The 17202-nt window shown below is 37.7% G+C and overlaps 1 protein-coding gene across 7 annotated transcripts in view; it reads left to right on the top strand.

Moving 5' to 3' along the window:
* BNC2 (basonuclin zinc finger protein 2) overlaps positions 1–15774 on the top strand; it is a 421054-nt gene extending 405280 nt beyond the window's left edge. For 5 of the 7 annotated variants that reach the window (XM_073880836.1, XM_073880834.1, XM_025887884.2 and 2 more), the window contains one exon: positions 12534–15774. In XM_073880836.1, coding sequence (XP_073736937.1) covers positions 12534–13194 — 661 coding nt within the window. In that variant the 3' untranslated portion in view covers positions 13195–15774. Of the gene's footprint in view, positions 1–10961; positions 10996–12533 lie in introns of all 7 variants that reach the window. The other 2 variants (XM_073880838.1, XM_073880837.1) reach the window with 2 other exon arrangements.
* Positions 15775–17202: the final 1428 nt, after the last annotated feature.

The following is a 17202-nucleotide window of genomic DNA, read 5'->3' as shown; positions in this document are numbered from 1 at the left end:
TTGCATTTTTGGTCTCCAAGTAGACATGCTAGTTAGTAAGATGTAAGTAGAAAGATGTTAAATGCTGTGTTTTACATTTGGCAATTAGAGATTTCCAGGTCTTTGCTTATGGTCTTTCTAGATTTTATAAGATCAAGTTGAAGGCTTTTTGAAAAGCAAGAATGTTCTTTGTCTAAAGTCATACGAAGGGAGAAGTGGTGGGGGGTGGGAGTACATGCATGGTTTGTTAGGGCTGAGGATTCTAAGCAAGGTGTGAAAGGTGTCCTTCTTCTATACAGTTGTGACTGAGTGTGAGTGTAATAGATTCAAAAGCAAAGAGGACCATTTCACGCTAATGACAGAGAACGGTATGCACAAAGATCAATTCATCCAGTCACTAGGTGGCTGTAGGAATAATTTTTGTTCTGAGTTATGGAAGTGAAATGTAAATTACTTTATCTGTGAAGAACTGTAGCATGATAAGGTGATTACTAAAGTGTTTAAGTATAAACTGATAATGTGGTGTAGTGTTAGACCTAACACTCCCCTGAACACCCTTCTTTCCTTCTTGTTTATCCCTTGACTTTTCTGCTACTAAGATACTGTTCTTTCAAGGATCAGGAAGCTGACCCTCCGTTTTGAAGTATGCACATGAAGAACTCCCAGGAAAGAAGAAATTATAACTGGCTTAGAACCTGGTCTTCCCAAAGGGACTTTTCTTGGAGACGTGTCATAGAATTAGTGGGGCTGGTTTACCTTAGGTCATTTCTCATCATGTGTCTTGAATTTTGATCCCTGGCCTGAGTGGCCATGGATCACCTGTGTATTCATTCATGTTGAGTTATTTATAAGTTACATTTGGTTTTTATTAACAACAACAACAAATAAATGCCCTCCGGTCCTCTTCCCTAGAATTTCTTATCATTTGCTAATACCTTAAAATCTATATCTTTTAGTGATGGGCAGTTTTAAAACTCCCTCAATTAAAATGAAGACTTTGCACACAGAAACGAGGTGATCTGCTTAGAAAGAACTATGTATCCCTTTGTTTTACATCTAACATGATCTTTACCATCTTTGTTCCTCCCTTCTGAGAATAGTGGCCACTGATTGCCAAAGTTTGTCTTAAATTTTATTAGAAAGGTAAGCATGTATGTTTAATCTTCAAGGTGTAGGAAAGATGATTCAGCCCCATGCATAAATTTAAAAACAAAATAATATTTGTTTAGGGTGATTTATAAATAAATATGAGGCAACCATTGGTGCCAAGTGTGAACCTTTTCTTTGATTGCTAGTTAAATCAGTCCAGATTTAAACATGTAAACTTCTTGATTTGTATGGAAGAAGACATCTGTATTTGGTTTATTAAAACCTGCTGATGTCTCCAGAACTAAATTTGTTCCTATATAGGCCTCTGGGTAGCTGTAGCTAAAAAGCAGAGATGTATAGTTTTTGCCTATCTGATTACCTGACTTCCAGCCCTGTACAGGTGTGCAGGAATAAATTAACATGAGCTACCTCTGATGAGCCACTGCATACATTAACAACAGAGGTGAAGATGCGAAAACATGCTACCTACCTCCTGTTATCATCTGCTCAGCAGCAACATTGATTTTTTCCATCGTTCTCTATGTTTGGAAACTTAGAACTTTTCTAAAAAGAGATTTTCAATAAATGCATATATGATTTCACTACCTTCAAGAAATGAGCCACTTCGCACCAGTTTGAGATAACTATTAGTATATTTGCCTTCATATAATTAGCTGTCAAATACAGTGTGTTAATTCTCTTCAAGTATAAGAAGAGAACATTTTAAGGCATTTCATTTCCTATATGTTTGCCAAACTGAAACTCTCCTTTTCCAAAAATCTTTTATAAAGTGAAGTTGTGCAGGACCTCTGACACTTAAATGTTAAGGAAGAGACTTCCCCTCCTTCACTCTATTTGGTTTCACAATAGAAGCCAGCAGATCAATAAGTCTTTTCTACTTATCTCCATTACTTTCCATCAAAGGCAAACAAACAAAATAAATCCCCCTTCTGAGTAATTGCTAGTTGTGCCCTCCTCAAGCGAAACTTTGGTAGTAAGATAAACTTCAGTGTCATTCCTGTCTCTGGGGTTCTTTTTATATATTGGGAGAAGAGCAATGAGCAAAACGGTCTCCTTGTATCATGGGGAGAGACTCTGACAAGCCTAAAGTGAGCCTCGGATCTTCCTAATGATCTCCTGCTGGCCCAGCTGGATGTAAGACAAGCTCATTTAAGCCTCTGCTGACCTTTCACTCCTCCACTCCAAGAACTACACCAGTCACTTCCACCGTCTTCCAGACTGAGTACCAAATAGACAGCACGGCTTAATGGTGGATGAATGACAAAGAGATGCTTACACATTTCTATTGATGAGAGTTACATTACATCTCTTATCGATACAAAACTTCGATTGCACAAACATGCTTCCTACACGCTCCTTATTCTTACCTTCCCTTGAAAGGAACAGGCTGTTACTCTTGCCAGCATTATCTTGAACTTTTCTAAAGAGAGATTTTCAATAAATGCATATGATTTCAGGCAAAAATTGCACTTAGAACAGAATGCACATACTGAGTGCACAGGCAGTATTTTTCACAATGGCAACATTTTGAAGGGGTCATCTTCCTGATTTCCACCTCTCTGGGATCTGCCCATCCACCTGACACCCTGGTAGACTTTATTAGTCATAACTATTCTTCTACATAATTATTCAAGATACTTGTTTCTGTAGATAATCTTTTAAAAAATGTAGGCCATTTGCACTGAAAGTGGATTGTAAGACTGCACACATACATTAGCAGTCAATTATATCAGGACTGTCAAGAGTGGTTCTCTCTTAGGTGAAAGGCTTCTTACCAGCTCTCTCACTGTGAGTGATCATTTGTTGTTGTGCTAAGAGGAAGGGAGACTTTCCTCTCTCTGTTGAAATTTCTTAGTGAAGGTCGGGCTAGAAAGTATTTCTTTTTCTTTTTTTTTTTTAAAGCCTCAAAAATAATTTAATGTTTTGGCTACAAGCTTCAAATAAATGAATGTGGCAGAATATGAAAGTTTACACTTGCCAAAAAATTATAATGTCAGAAAAAAGGGATTTAGTAATTTCGATTCTTGAGTGCCAAGGTGTGTGTGTGTGTGTGTGTGTGTGTACACGCATGTGTGAGAAGCAGGCTGTGAAACAAGAGCAAAGAATATAGGAAAGGACAATTTTTCTTCAGTTACTTAACATAAAACTACACTTTTAAAAAATACCTAGATTTTATGTCCCAGTGCAAGCTGCTTGAATTAAAACAGGGGTTGTAAATTCCTGGTAAAAAGCTGTTATGCCTGAAGTGTTAGTGATCTTAACTCTAGTACTTTATGGAGTTTATTACTTCTTTTATTAACTAGGGGGAAAAATGTTACCCACTTCTAGTTCAATTCTTTTTCTTGCTTGCTCTAATTATTTTGACTTTACCTTGGGAAAAAAAAAAAGCCAAGTGTTTCTAGCTGAACATATATAAGTGATGCTTCAGTTTCGCTAGAGCATGTATCAATCTGAATTATTACCAGCTATTCAAAAAATATGCTAACGTCCTAATCTAAATGCATCCACATAATGTATATGTGTGTTTATACATAAACATCCACATAAATAAGAATATCAAAAGACAGATCATCCTTCATTGCCAGAACAGACATCTTCATCTTGGAAAGTAACGTATGAAGTTACTTTACCACATTGGTGGGAAATAACCAGATTTTGTAAGTAAAAGGAGACAGATTAGGACAATGAGCACAACAGACGTTCAGAAGGAAACCTCCTTGGTCTGACGGCCAGCTGAGGGGGGCCGCTCTGGCTCTGCTGCCTTTTTAGCCCCTCTGTCACTAAGGGGGCACTGGTGGGTCAGTTCGCTCACTAGTAATTGTGTTTTACAGACTTCTAAAGCAATTGGCTCAGTCAGTCCCAATTCAATAAAAGTGGAGAGCAAGAGAGAGAGCACTTTTGTTCTATTTTTTACTTGAAATTATTTCATTCAGCAGTCTGTCTTTTTTATTACCAGGACTTGACATTAGCACTCCAAGCTATATTAGCATCCATTTCAGCAGTTCAGTAATGGTATTAAAAAAACACTTAACTTCAACGGTGAATGGTTGTATGACAGTACCATAAAAAACCCACATTAAAAAAAAAACTCATGTATTTGTCCCAGCAAATTATTTTTCACTTGTTTAACCACTTCAAATCTATGTTCTTGTGATGGGTGTTCACGAGGACCTTCTTGTTCTCAGAAGCAGCCAACGGCACTGCTCTGTTGATCAGGGAATTGGGGAAGGAGGATAGGGAAATCCGCAGGGAGAGGGTAGGTAAAGATGCTGTTTACCCTGTAGCTAGATTACCTTCCATTCATCAGCAGAGAGAGAACTGGCAACCTCAGAGCACCCAAGGTGAAATTCTTGGATCCTCATACATAGCTGGGATTTGATTTTGAACCCAACACTCTCCAAACTTGGGAGCAAAGCCTAACTACTTTGGCACTGCAGTGTGCTCATAAATGACTACATTAGATTCTAAATTTTGATTAAACATTCAGTAATTAATCAATGGTAGACATGAAGCAGTTGGCAAGGTCCAGAGCTGCAAAATGTTTAAGACATAAAACATTACGAAGTAATTAGAATATGCTCCTTCAAGAGAAGGATTGCCTTCAATAAAGAGGTAAATGATAGCATCCTGTTTATTGTGGACGTAGGCAGCCAGAGCAATATGATAAACTGCTGGAGATACACATATCAGTAATCATCCACATTATTAGTGCCATTAATCATAATTCCAAAAATATGACAGCAGCAGCCAACTTTTTGACCAATTTTGCTTCTGCCTGTTGGCCATTTTAACTTTGCTAATAGACTGCAGAGCTCCTGTGCGTGGCAGTTTGCATTGAGAATAGAAGGTTAATTATATTTGAGCTGCTGATTTTTTCTCTCCTTGGAAAAGGCTTAGCACTTTGACAATCCCAGGAGCTCACTGTTGTTAAACCAGTAAAAGTACTTTATTGAAATTTTCTTTGTTGGTCAGGAATGAGGAGATGTTTCAAATGAGATATAAGCGCCAGGCTGGGATAGCCGCTAATGTTTCTTGCTCCAGAGTGGTCCGTGGGCAGCAAGATGAACTCCATGGTTTCTTTAGATCCCTTTGTTCTCTCATTTCTCTTTTGCAGATGGGTAAAAATTTCAGCACTGTATGGAAATCCCACAAGGAAATCCCACAAGATTAGTGGTAGTCTCGATATGTAGGACTAAGAAGTTGGGGGGGAATGGTTCATAATATTGAGAGAAATCACTACCTTTTTAATATAAAATTCTGCTTTCCCTATGTTCATGTGAATAAAAAGTAAAAATTATTTCACAAAAATAGAGTGTTTCTAAAAATTGAGATGTTTAGTAGCATAGGTACGTTGCTGGTGAGTTAACTGAAGTTTTCTTGGGTACGTTTGACATCATTTAACCAAAAACATAAATTAGATTTTGCACATTCTTTTTGTTCATGTATCTTAAGTAGTTTCATTTTTAATATAGAATTCCAGATAAGGCCATAGCTAAACCACAATACTGATGGTCTACAAAATTCTGTCCCTTCCCTTGGGGAACTCAGACATTCCTAATCTTATCTTTTTAAAAGATCTTAAATTAACCATTTTAATGATGTAAAACATTTGAATATTTAGTCTTAGGAAGTATTTCCTTTGAAAAAGGTCTCAGAAAGAAATAGAGGTTTCACGTACGTATTAAAAAACAATGCTTATTTTTTAAATGGCAGAAATTTTTCTAGAGAAAAAGGCATTCCTATTATTTTAGACGTAGGTCTTCTAAGCTCTTTATTATAGTCAGACCATAACACAAGGGTTGGAAGATTTGAGGGTTAGTTCATCCAGGGTAAAAAACATATATATAAAACTCAAAATTTGGGCGCCTGAGTGGCTCATATGGTTAAGCGTCTGCCTTCAGCTCAGGTCATGATCCCAGGGTCCTGGGATCGAGTCCCACATCAGGCTCCCTGCTCCTTGGGAGCCTGCTTCTCCCTCTGCCTCTCTCTCTCTCTCTCTGTCTCTCATGAATAAATAAATAAAATCTTTTAAAAAAATAAAATAAAACTCAAAATTAGAGCTCAGATTCGTTTCATTCCTTAAAAGGCGCCAGTGTTTATGGCCTTTTTCTTACCCACCAATAGTAGTAAACTGAGCACCAGATGAGCTGCCTGATTGAGAAAATTTCTGAATGCTGTGAAAACAACCCTCTTCACAGTGTAGCACTTCTCTCAGGTTACAAAGCAACAGGTACCTATTGAATTTAATCAGCACCCTGGAGAAGCCTCGATGTGTCAGATGCAACTCAAAAGTAAAATGGTTAGGGAGCAGGGCTGTTGGATATCAATCCCACACTTAACCTGAGCATCCAGCATACGCATTTTCCATCTACCAATCTGCCTTCCCAAATGCCATTACTACATTAACATTTTTTATGCATTCCACAGCAATGACAAATTGTTTTCTAACTGTAGCACCAGATTTAGTATGCGAAAGACACGTTTGCCTCTGCCAACAAACCAATAATTCTCACTAACATCTTCAGAATTACAACATTTATAAAGTTGCAAAGTGGAGTAAACAAACCATCTGTTTGGCTTTTCCATATATGTCATGCTTTCTTATTAGCATATTACGATTCATTTAGTAAACAAATTTGGTGATTTCGTTCACGTCAAAGTTAGGTCGGAAGCTTGAAGATGATTAACATTGCTGGGACATGCACATTAATACATTGCATCCTCGGCAAAGTTAAATGGCTTCTCAGGAGAATCGCCCCTTGTTGACAAGATGAGACTGTCAATTTTGTTTGCCTGCCACATTAAGGGCCATGAGGGGATGGTAGGCTCTGAGAGAGGGGAGTCATGTAGGCAGCATAATTCACTGTGAATTGAGAAAAGAAGTCTAATTCTGATAAATGGTCGACCCCAATACATCCTACCTGTTATTACAACAGACGTGCCGTATCTGTGCAGTAAATTAGCTAAACCCCTAAAGAGTTTGGTGGGAGCTTATCTTCAAGTGAATAATTTGAATGTAGAGGGAACTGTCTGCGTGACCAGTATGGATGATTTGTTTTATATTGAAAGATTGAAGTGACTGAATTTCATAGTTTTAATTTGTAAGAATTTGCTTAGCTTTTATTTCTTGCATTTCATATGTACTTCTTTTCGTTTTTTGTTTTTTTTTTGAGCATTCACTAAAATTGTACTTTCGGTTTTTGTGTGTGTGTGTGTGTGAGGGCTAGAGATGGTTTTCAGCTCTTCTGGAGAGGGTTTTTAAGTAATAGCCTATAGAACAAATGCTAGTTTTACAGAAACGTGTACTATCAAAAATGTCATTTAACTTGCAGAGCTGTAAGCCTTCTACCATTAATACAAAAATTTTGAGGAGTTAAATACAATAGATAATGTCAGAGCAATCCAGATAAGAAGAGAATTAATGAGGGGCAGAGGTTTTAATTTTTCAATTCTGTGGATTTGGATAGATGATGTACATTTCTGTTCAGGAGTGCTGCTGATTCAGTATCCCACAGTACACTCAAATCTGGCATCATCTAGGTTTTTCTAGAGTGATTATAAATAAATTTATAATCCTCATATATGCATACGTACATAAATATACAACACACACACACAGCATATATATGGTATGTATACATCACTGATCATTCTGAACAGTGTAATTTGAGGGGTGTGTGTGTGTTGAGTGGCAGAGATAAGCAAGAAAAGAAAGATAAAAATCCAATACGGAGCCTTAATTCTATTTTGCCTGAGATATTGTAATATTTACCAAGTATTTTGTTTCACTAAGTTTAGAATGGTTCAAAACTTACAAAGAATTAAGATTTAAGTGTTGAACTTCTCATGTAACCTATGGTCTGATTCACTATTCAGTTTTGACTACTACATTCTGATTTTCCAATTTGGACATAGAACTTTTTCTTTAAAATAAAAAAAAAAAGTTCCTTCCCTATATATCAAAGTCAAAGTTAAAACATCAAACATTGTATTAAGTTGAACTGGGCATTAGAACAAGAGAAACATAAGAAGAGAAATGCCCAGCAAGACTTAGTTTTTCTCTCTTACTTTCTCTCGCTTGTATTTATGCATTTACTTAACTGTGTTTGATGAATTTGGTGTCTTCTGTGGTTGCATAGTAAAGTTTTCTTTCTTTTTTTAAATTGAGATATAATTGACATAAGTAAAATTTTTATTAAAGAAACAAAAAGAATGGTGGTCCACTTCAGACCAGTTAGAGTACTTCCACTCAGCATTTCAGTGTTAAGTTTGTTTTTATGACCTCCCCTACCCAAGGCTTCATTACTTTTTGCTCTTTAGGATAATCTTAGTTTTCAAAAGGCATTTTGTAAACTCACAGTGTGGAGGGAGTAGGAAATAGTACAGAGATTCAGAGGAAGCAGTTGCAATTCCAAGCAAGCCCAAGTTATAGGACTATGTCATGTCTTAATTTACATGGCATTTCTGTGTACCACACTGGGGTATTAATAGAGTCAGAATTACCCTTTGCTGTATTACCACTGCCTTTTCTTAAGTATTCTGTTATATGCTTCTGGTCTTGGGATCATTGTTTTCTCTTCTACAGTGTATTTTGGGAAAAGCTTCTCCTGCATATTATTGATTAAAGGTGAGTAAATGTACTTTCAAGTATTTCCTATGTGCAAAGTATTCTACTTTACTGCAGGAGACTGGAGGTTGAATGAGGTTTAGTTTGTGTTCTTGAAAGTGACCATCTGGGGGCTACATTTGGGACTCCTCTCTTAGTGAGTAGTACTGTCTGTACTCATAAACAGCAGATTCCTATTCAGATCCTTACCCTTTGTGCCTAGGAACTCATCTTCTCTCTCCATCCCAGCCATTTTTTTGTTCCATGAGAGAAATTTACATCTGCGTATTGGCATTTCCTACCTAATTGAAGCAAGCAGGAAGAGCCTTAGTACTGTTTTTGATCTTGTATTATATAATAAGTTTGAATATAATCTAGATTTTTGCTAATGATTATCTCTCTCTCTTCTGGAGATAAATATTCGTAGTAAGTCCATTTCTAGAAAAACCGTCTCTGTCTCAGAAGAACTCAAAATTGAGTTCCTTCATAGATTCCTCCTTCCACTTAACTACATACATCTGCACACTGCTTCCTCTGCTAGGATCTTTCTCATATTTCCAACACTCTCTGGCCTTCCTCCCATTTTAGGGTCCTCTTCTCTTCATCTGATGGTCAGTAGGCATGAGTTCTTTCTGTGTCTCTTCCATCTTCCTTCTCTTTGTATCTCCTCAGAAGGACAGTGTTTTATGACAATTAATGGTTTAGATCGACTGATTCCAGAGTCCAACAATAGGTCTTTGTTAAGATCAAGTGCTGCCTTCTATCTGCTCTGTAGAGGCTGAACCTAACCTCTTGAGGAGCAGGATCAGTACTCTCTAAAGAAATCTGTCTTTCTTCTTTCTCTGCTGCTCTCGCTTTTCCTCTTACCACCCCAACATTACTGTGTGAGTGTTAGAAAATCTCCCAAGCCTGCTACCATGTGGGTAAACGGGCAGACTTTCCCATCCCCACTTCAAGTGTTTTGCATATGGTATTTAGGAAGATTATTAAACAAAAATGAAATAGATTAAGAAATGAGCATAAAAGAATCAATTCTCTTGAACTGTGGTTGCATAATGGAAATCGACTACCATGAATGAGCCCTTGTACTGAAGTTATGAACAGCAGAGCTAATGCACTGCCATGAGTTCATCTTTATTATTGCATTACACCTGAATCAATTGATAAAATAGCCTTTTTTTTTTAAAGCAAGGGATGGCACTTAATTGAATAAAAGTCAATGTAATTATATTAGCAGAGGCCAACAGTACTGCTGACAGCGGAAAAGGGACACTGTTGAACAGAGTGCCAGAGCTGGTCTACACATTTCTGCACATCGTTTGGTTGACAGATATTGAGGGCTGGTACATCATCTAATTAGATTACAGATTTCTGTTGCTGTAAGTGAGAAATGAAGAGAAACATCTCTTCCTGGTAACATATCAGTAGAGATGTGTTATTTCACAAGTCATCTTAGGAAAGAAGTGTCCATCTGGGTGATCAGTGTGTCCTTTTGCCAATGTTAATTTATTCTTCCTTATTCAGTGTGTCTTGATGTGACTGCTATGTGTCTATTTTCTCAGCAGTGTATCTAGGAAGTGGTAACTGCAGATGTGTGAGTAGCAACAGGGTTCTAGATTACAGTCATCACAAAATGTGTGCTTGTGAAATTAAGAAAGTGGGGAGGGTGTTAAAAATAATAAACAGAGGGGTAGGATTTCGTGGGCTACTTACGGTTGGCAGATTGTTTTATCAATAGAGTAAGAGTACTCAGTGTAACTCTGTTTCCATGTTCTTCTAATAACTCTGGGGGCGTCATACCCGCATGTCAGGGTGGAGACCGCGCAGTAGGCATTGACTGCACTGTGCTTTGCAACCTGCACTTGGAGTCATCTGCCATCTGATGCCAAGGAAACAGGGAACACCAGTGTCAGGGCAGGGACTGTGGGGACAACTTCTGTTTATCACTCACATACTTGCACCCTGCATGCATCTGTGTGGAACTCATTTATGGATGATAATGATGCTGTGAACTTGGTTTATCTTAATTCGATTTACGATTTTTAGATTATACAGCTGATCTGAAAATCATCAAGACAGCATATGAGGTGATCGCTTATGACAGAAAATGATTTTGTGATCAGAACATTTTAAATCCCTATTTTATTGTTTAACTTTTTTTAAACCAGATGTCTAGAATGTGAATTTGTTTTCTCTCTCTCTCTCTTTCTCTCTCTTTCTCTCTCTCTGTCTCTCTCATTCTTGCTTTCTTTTGTGATCGATTTAGCAAAAGATTAGAAAGCTGATCTTATTATCACAAGGTAAGCTCAGCCTTCCTAAGTGCAGTGTGGAGAGGGCTGCTCCCCTCTGCCCCTTAACACCCGGAGTGCTATATATTGTCTTGTGTGGAAAGGTGGAGAAGTCTTTCCTACCTTTCTTGTCTCTGAGGCACATACCTCTCAACCATCTCTAAGAAATTAGCCATGCTTGTCACCAAATGGAGTGACTCATTTTGGTCTTCCATACGTTTTAATTATAATCAGGAGGTCTGTTGAATGTTATACTGGCCATTCTAGGTTATTTCTATTATCACAATTACTTTTTCAAGATGTAGAGCTTCTGCCATTATCGAGAAGCTTTTATGTATCTGTGTATTTATTTATTGGTTTATTTTTTGGAAGGGTAGCCTTCAATTTAGGTACTTGTCAAACATGTGAGCCTTTGCAGGTGGAGAGAGGTATATGCCCAAGGGCACTTTAAAAATAAATGGGGGATGTAAATACAAAGGCAATGTTTTCAGATAGATAATAACATATTAGGCTTTGTAAATCATGACATCCCTATGGGATGCTGTGGGACAAATCCTATCTTTTTTTTTTTTAAACACAAGCAAAGCACTTAGAGTAAAAGTTTTGCTTGTCTAAGAAGTACATTGTTAAAAAAGGGGGACCATATATTGTGCTTGATTTTGGGGGTATTGTGTGTTTTCTTTTTTGTCCCTTTTGGGTTTTTTCTGTTGTTCAGTGTGATTTTTTTAAAGGGTGGGTGGATTTTATTTTAAAAAACAATTTCTATTTTTCAGGCTTTGTTTTAAAGGATTAAATTTTAAAAGTTGAATTATTCGATAAAAGCATTTTCAACTCTAAAATGCAGCAGCTTCTGAAAATGACGTGTAGTTTACTAGTAGATTAGTTGAGATCCCAAATTATTCTGAGGAAAGGGATTTATGATACAGTCTGTAACCCTATTTCAAATTGCTAATCTATAAAACTAAATTTTTTCCTTCCTAGAACATGAAGTATAGAAAGGCAAGGGGGAAGATGTCATTATGTTTTAAAGTTAAACTGAAATTATCTAGACCATTTACTTTTTTAAAAATTGATCTTTTTTATGCCTCCTAATGAAGCGCTGTAGGCAAAAAAAAGGGCTTTTTTTTTTTTAGGTGTAAATTCAAAGTATTCAGTTTAGGCAAGCAGCAAGTTTCCATTCTTTGATCCTATTTAATATATATTCTGACATCTCTGCTGTGAGATTCTGTGCAGCTGATGCTGCTACCTAGTAGAGCTAACAATATCATTGAGAAAAAGGTGCATGGGTTTGCATTCATTCTACCATTGAGGAATTTTACTCTTATAAAAATGATGTTAACGAAAAGCTCCCCTTGTTTGCACTCCCCACCACCACTTATTCCCAAATCCTGAGGATGTAGGGCAATGTTTGCTTTTATAATGGTGCAATTAGCAGTGAATGTGCTTATTTGATGCCTGGTGGAAGCTGAATCAATTTTAAAATGTTCTCCTTTTTCTCACCCCTCCCCACTCCCCGTACACCTCCCCCCCCTTCCCTCTTGTTTTCCTAGACACAGTGCCAACATAAACCTGCATCGCAAACTGTTGACCAAAGAACTCGATGACATGGGCCTGGACTCAGCGCAGCCCTCCCTTAGCAAGGACCTCCGGGATGAATTTTTGATGAAGATCTATGGTGCCCAGCACCCCTTGGGGCTCGATGTCAGGGAAGACGCCTCCTCTCCTGCAGGGACTGAAGACTCCCACCTGAATGGGTACGGGAGAGGCATGGCGGAGGACTACATGGTCCTTGACCTGAGCACCACCTCCAGCCTCCAGTCCAGCAGCAGCATCCATTCCTCCCGAGAATCCGACGCAGGCAGCGACGAGGGCATTCTTCTCGACGACATTGACGGGGCGAGTGACAGTGGGGAGTCAGCACACAAGGCCGAGGCTCCTGCCCTCCCTGGCAGTCTAGGGGCCGAAGTTCCAGGATCTCTGATGTTCAACAGCTTGTCCGGGAGCAATGGTGGGATCATGTGCAACATTTGCCACAAAATGTACAGCAACAAGGGGACTCTGAGAGTGCACTACAAAACTGTGCATTTGCGAGAAATGCACAAGTGCAAAGTCCCTGGTTGCAATATGATGTTTTCCTCTGTGCGAAGCCGAAACCGGCACAGTCAGAACCCTAATCTCCACAAAAACATTCCCTTCACTTCCGTCGATTAGTCTCAGAACGGACATTACAAATGCCAGCTCTCACCAGATGGCCTACATATCTGAACTGCCATAGTCAGTGTGTGCTTGTGTACTTGGGGGGTGGGGTGTGTGTGTACATATGTACGCCTCTGGGTCTACATATATATATACACACACAGACATCTTTTCTTTAGGTATAAAAAGATAAACACTAGGTGCTTTTGAAATTGTTTTCTTTTTCCTTTATAGTTTTGGGAAAGGGATGGGATCTTTAATTTGGGGGTGAAAACAAAGTACCCTTAAAACACACATACACACACACATACACACACAAAGTGTGCAACTAGCCCAAATTCTGAAAGAATAAGAATTCTTGGTCCTCTCCAGAGGGACAATTTGTTGTATCCATGACTGTTGCCTGCAAAAAAAAAAAATAAAGGGAAAAAAAAGAAAAAAGAAACAAAAAAGGAACTTCTTATAGTTGTCTTTTGTGAACTTTAAGGTTTTGAGAGAATCTTCAATTAAAGCATGGCAGATTCACCTGTAAATATTTAGCCTTGAGAGGCCAATGATGTAAAGCAATTGTATTGATGGTTGTTTAACTCTTTTGTTTAATTTTTACAGTTACATCCAGCTGTTAGATATGCAGGAGAAAAATAGTTTGCTGGCTAGCTCTATTCATTTATGTTAGCATTAATGCACATTTTTAAAAAAAAAAAAAAACATGGTCTTGTTTTTACTACCTGCTAGATATAGTGATAAAGAGGTGCTGGCATGCTTTACAGCACAGATCGGATTTTTTAAAATGTCCTGTACTAGTACATAAATCCAGTCATGCACTTTTTTTCATACACTACAAGGGGATGTGTAATATCCATGCTTCTTTTTTATCCTTAAACTATTGCCACACTTCAAGTAAGTGTCTTTTTAAAAAAATTCACTTGTATAAAAATGGTCTGGTCAGTATAGGGCACAAATGCCAAACAAAAGTATTAGTGTTAACACAAAACTGCCAACTTTGCACAAGTTTCCAGAAAAGAAAATACAATTAGTCACTCAACATAACCACAGGCCAATTTGTCGGCCACCAGAAAACCGCTTTAAAAAAAGAACACTTGGTGATTCTTTCAAGTGCCGAATGTTATTAGAATCAACATTGCATCCTTCTTTGCTTATATGTTAAGTTCCATAAAAGGAAAACACAATTACATGGTGTGAAACAGCCAAGGCATTTACTCTTCAGAGGCAGGATAATATTTCAGGATACAAAAGCCCAAATTACTCACTATGGAACAAAGCTGAATATAGTAAAAGTGTTGAACACTCATTTCCAAGGACCTAACCCTTCTCCTTTAAAAAGAAAGAAAGAAGTCTGCACTGGGTTGGTCTGTTGTATGGCTGTCTAATTTGTTGCAAGTTCTGCAGTAGTCCTATGATTCAGGCCTGTTTGATAGACAAAATCAAAAGACATTTCACAGCGGCAGTACTTGGAAGCTTTGAAAACATGTGCTGAACTTGAATTGAGCAACACTCCTTTCTGAAAAGCCAGACGAAGGGGGGTTTAAAATAGGATCTCTCACTGTTGAGTGTTTTGTGTTTCCCCACATGATTTGTCAGAGAGAAATGAAAGCAAGCCTGAAACCAAGCAATTGAGAGTGAGAAAAAGAGGGAGACGATTCTCCAAACCTTTTTTGTTTTTGTTTTGTTTTGTTTCCGATGTTTACACATGTTGCCTGAGCTGGTTAACCACATGGGCAGCCCTCAGCTACCACAACATACTGACTAAATGATGATATTTACTCAAGTTCAGTCTGCAGCCAAAACCATTAGGACGTGCATTGCAGACTGTGTTTTGTTGTCTGTTTTTTTCTTTTTTTTTTTTTTTAAGTGGAGGGGGGAAAGACAGATAAACAAGGAATATTTTGTCTTAACAGTACACAATAATTTAAAGAGAATGTATTTCTTTTCTGCATTTAATGGCCTCAAACATTTCTCTCATCGGTCTCAAAGTTAGAAATACCCCCTTTGTTTGAACTTTGCATGTTGTTTCCATTTTTCATATGTTTTGTAATTATTTTTTCTATGTTCACATCAGCATTCACTTCCGTTAAATTTGCCAAAGGAAACTGTTAATATGTTTCTGTTGTTGTTGTTATTCCTGTAGGATTTATTGTACCTCACAGTATTTATTGTTTCCAAAAATAAGCATCATTAGTTGAGGATTCAGTATTTTTATTTGTAAAAATTTCAGAAACAATAGATTCTTAAAGATAAGCTAGACTTGTCTAGAAGCTTCATCTTTTCATCTCCTTCAGAGGATGCTATGGGGCTCGTTTAATTCATTTGTTCGCCAGTGAGGAAAGACCAAAAGTATTCACAGTACAAAAGAAACCATATCAAACACTATGTTAAATGACAAATGTTTACGGTAAAAAGCTGAGGAATTAGTAATAACCATTTTTGTTTTCTTGTACCTTTGAATTCCCCAAAGTCTTAATTGCTTTATTTTGGTGTTGTGTTAAATTGAATAGACAGAGATGTTTTCCTTTGTTTTATACCATATAAGACTATGTACAGTATGTTTGTGAAAAATTGAACTAGAATAATGAAAGTTTGTTTGCAAACCTTTTGGTCCTCTTAGCGTTCTCTGTGTTGCGCTGTTGGCCCACTACCAGAAGATTCGAGTCAAAAAGGGTGGAAAAAATATTTTTTAGTATCTCAACAAAAGATTAGGGAAACACTGGCTTTTGGATTGTGATAGATGGAATTACACCTAGTTTTATGAAAATAACACATTTTTATTTCAGTGATATTTAAAAAGTTACACTCTTGGTTGAGATATTAGAACTCATCTTGTACAGAATCAATGTTTAGTCTGTTTAATTTAATGTCAACTGAAAGGTCAAATAGCCCTAGTGAGTGAATTACATAGCTGTCAGCAGGTCACATCAGCAAATGAACTGGGCTTAGAACAAATGTTTGTTACTTGCCACAAACTGGGCTAATGTGAATAGCCAGTTAGAAGAACAGTCCAGAAGCAATGAGATTCTCAAGGTAGAATTGCCCTTGCTCAGAAACATGAATGTGTTCGCCTGAGATTTGTCAGAGAAATGGCTGTGAGTCCTGGACAACTGGCTCCTTTTTTAAGTGTCTCCCCTATTTGCTACTACTTTTGTGCCTCAAGTGCCCAAATGTTATGGTGGACTTCTAAATGGGTGAATAACACCTTCCAGTATAAAGCCTGTTTGCTTAAAAAGGGACCGGGGGAGTGGATGGAAGCGAAGTGGTACATAAAGTGTAACGTTATGAAATGCACTGTGCTTCCTGTCCCAAAGTGTTGCTTGTTCTTGGGTGTGTGCCTGAGTGCAGTGTTTTGACTTAACTGTAAATCTAGTTAGGACGGTGATCCCAAGGCTTATTTGCAAACGGGAAGGAAAAAGAGACCAGCATTTTAATCATTGGGCCCTTCGTCTTTGTCCATTTCTACTCCTTTGTTTTTTTTCATAGGAGTTTTCTATTGTGTAACAGTTTCTCTTGGGCTGCATCCATTCTGTGCTGCTGAAAATTAATAGCGATGCAGATTTTCATCTAAGCAGCTTTTTCGCATTTGATTGATTTTAACCACAGTTTTGTCACAGGTAGAAAATGAGGCAGTATTATTAATGTGCATGTTCACTAGCTGATGTTGAAACTTACTGTTTTGATCATTTTAAACTATGTTTTTGTACATATCAGAAAGGCTTAGTCTGCTTTAGAGAATATCTGCATGCTGCTGGAGGGGGACGACAAAGAGCAAGGGAAAGGATAGATGATAATTTGGTTTTAAAAAAATGTGATTAAAAAGCTTGACATTCTTTGTTCTGCTATTAATTGTATTGAGATAAGTCAATGCAATGTAACGCATCTTAGATCTTAGTCTAGCTGTCCAGTTCAGCCTGATGCCTTTTAAAGGTTTGAAGGTATTAATGTTTTGCTTCTCAACATGACAAACATCTTTTTTGCAAATGTTTTTAGCACAATGGTGCCACTGTCCTTGTA

Source organism: Callorhinus ursinus, unplaced genomic scaffold (assembly GCF_003265705.2).
Source record: "Callorhinus ursinus isolate GAN/ISIS: 27379988/994484 unplaced genomic scaffold, GSC_fseal_2.0 scaffold39, whole genome shotgun sequence".
Taxonomy (NCBI): domain Eukaryota; kingdom Metazoa; phylum Chordata; class Mammalia; order Carnivora; family Otariidae; genus Callorhinus; species Callorhinus ursinus.
Note: the sequence above shows the minus strand (reverse complement) of the source record. Positions and strands in the feature narration are given on the sequence as shown.